The following is a 2208-nucleotide window of genomic DNA, read 5'->3' on the forward strand; positions in this document are numbered from 1 at the left end:
CCCTAAAGGAAAACCCTCCAAAAAAAAAAAAAAGAGGTGAGGCCTCCAGAGGTGCCCAGGTCATGTGGCAGCCTCAGGAACAGCCCTCCTCCGGGACAGGCCACCACGGCGAGAGCCGCAAGTGGGCTGGGACCTCCACCTTGAACTTTCCTGCCCAGAGCCGGGAGAAAGAGCTGTCTGCTGTGTGTCAGAAGCTCTGTGGGGCCTGAGTGGACTCAGACACGCACGCTGCCAAGTCCAGCCTGGTAAACGGCCATCCCAGAAGCAGGGCAGGCCGGGCCGCAGGGCAGTAGAGCAGTGCTGCACAGAGGGAGTGGGCCCCACATGGCTGACCGCGGTTCAGATCCCAGCCCCGGTGGCTTGAAAGACACTGGGCACACACACACGGGCCAGGATCCTGACGGGGGAGAAATGGAGAAAAAGGCATGTGGCATGAGCAGGCCCTGACGGGAACTGTGCTGTCCCCTCGTGTGCCCTCGTGCAAGTCCAGCGGCGAGAAGCCCCGAAGTGCACGTCGTGATGTGGGGAGGAGTGTCCCAGTGACCACACTGCAAGTCACCCGAGCACTGCCTTGTGGCCTGGGGCCCGTCAAAGTGGGCCACACGGGGCTGAAAAGGAGACCGAAGTACTCCTCCCTCCCTGTCGACACCCAAGGCCACGGTGCTTCGAACACCCACTCGGGACGCACCACGCCGGGACGCACAGGTCGGGCCAGGGCGTTTCTGGCAACTGAGTGTAATGTCACGCCCGCTGCTGCACGGCCATGTGTGCTGCCAAAAGCCACATCCCCTGAAAAGCCGGTGCCACTGGGGACTTGTTTCTAACCGTGCCAACGACAGGAGAGGAGGGTGCCCAGGGGGCCTGGCCCCGGCAGCCCCTTGTCTCCGCGTCACAGGGTGTGGGGCACACGGGCCTAGCTTGTTTCTCAGGCCACCAGGTCTGGGGCTCGAACCGCACAGCTGACCACGAGGACTCCCTTAGCCACTAGGCCTCGGGGCTGGCCACGGCGATGTGTTCTAAAGCACGTGAATACACTGATCTCCGCCAGCAGTGCTTTCTTGCGACACTCAGGTGGGGGCAGCGAGCTGGGCTCTCTTCATCCCGCGCAGCTGAGGCTGAGCCATGCGTCCCGCCCAGCATGCTCAGGAGGCGGCTCTGCCCCCACAGGCGGCCCTGCCATGCGCTCCTGTTGCCAGAACCCACTGGTGTCTCGTCTCGCCCATGCTGAGGTCCCGGTGGCTTCCAGTTATGCCCTGGGCCGCGGTCATCCCTATGGGACAACAGAGGCCCCCGGCTGCCTGTGAGAAGGGCGCTCTCCAGGCCCGTCACAATCAGACAGAGGAGGGGCCTGCAGCCACTTTCCCCGCCACCCGCACTGGGCAGTTCCCACCAAGAAGCGCCGTCTGGCTGGACTGTCTGCCCTCGCTCCTGGTCTCTGGCTTGTCTCGGCCTGGTGGCAGCACTTGTGCATCATTTCCGCATCCCAGTCCAGGCAGACCAGAGGCACAGGACAGGCAGAGGCTTTGGGTGGAGGGTCTGTGAGTGCCAGGCCCCTGTGTCTTTTCACACTCAGAGACACGCTGCTTTTAACTCTCAGAGCTTCAACAGAGGGACAGGGAGAGATCTGTCCACTCTACCCTTCCTGGAACCAGCAGTCACCGACTTTTACGATGTAGAGGGACCCAAAGCAACCAGCTGGCACTGCTGTGCCCTCGCGGGCCTCGCGCCAGGGAGTGGCTTGTGCAGTCCAGGGCCTCCTGACACGCAGTCTGCCTGAGCCCGGCTGAGACAGAGCACTCCAAGCTGAACATGGGTCCCATCGAGGACAGGAGTAGGCGCTCTGCCTGTCAGTCACTGTCCCAGCTCCATTTCAGGCGGATGGGCCACGGAGGGTCCACCGTCAGAGCCAGCTCCCTGTTTCCTGTGGGCACAGAACCCGAGACTCGCTCACACCTGCTGTCCGCACGGCCCAGCGAAAGTGGTGAGTCAGGGCCCTCTGGCCCATGACTCCTGGACCTCCTGTGCCCAGCCCGCTCACCCCCTCACCCCTGGCTCTGGGAGGGTGACGTGAGCACCGAGTGGCACGCAGCCCTGGCAGTGTAGCGTGCGGGGGAGTGTGACTCACGTGATTGGCGAATATCCGCAGGTCAAGCGCCACGGCGTACATGACTGGCAGGGGCCCGCAAGCACAACGAGCCACCGAGGGGT

The 2208-nt window shown here is 63.5% G+C and overlaps 1 protein-coding gene across 1 annotated transcript in view; it reads right to left on the reverse strand.

Moving 5' to 3' along the window:
- Positions 1–2208, reverse strand: part of PCID2 (PCI domain containing 2) — a 24412-nt gene that overhangs the window by 17977 nt on the left and 4227 nt on the right. The window contains exon 5 of the mRNA XM_027776213.1: positions 2126–2180. Within this exon, the coding sequence (XP_027632014.1) occupies positions 2126–2180 (55 nt within the window). The remainder of the gene's footprint in view (positions 1–2125; positions 2181–2208) is intronic.

The sequence above is a fragment of the Tupaia chinensis genome, unplaced genomic scaffold (genome assembly GCF_000334495.1).
Source record: "Tupaia chinensis unplaced genomic scaffold, TupChi_1.0 Scaffold000644_1, whole genome shotgun sequence".
Lineage (NCBI taxonomy): Eukaryota > Metazoa > Chordata > Mammalia > Scandentia > Tupaiidae > Tupaia > Tupaia belangeri.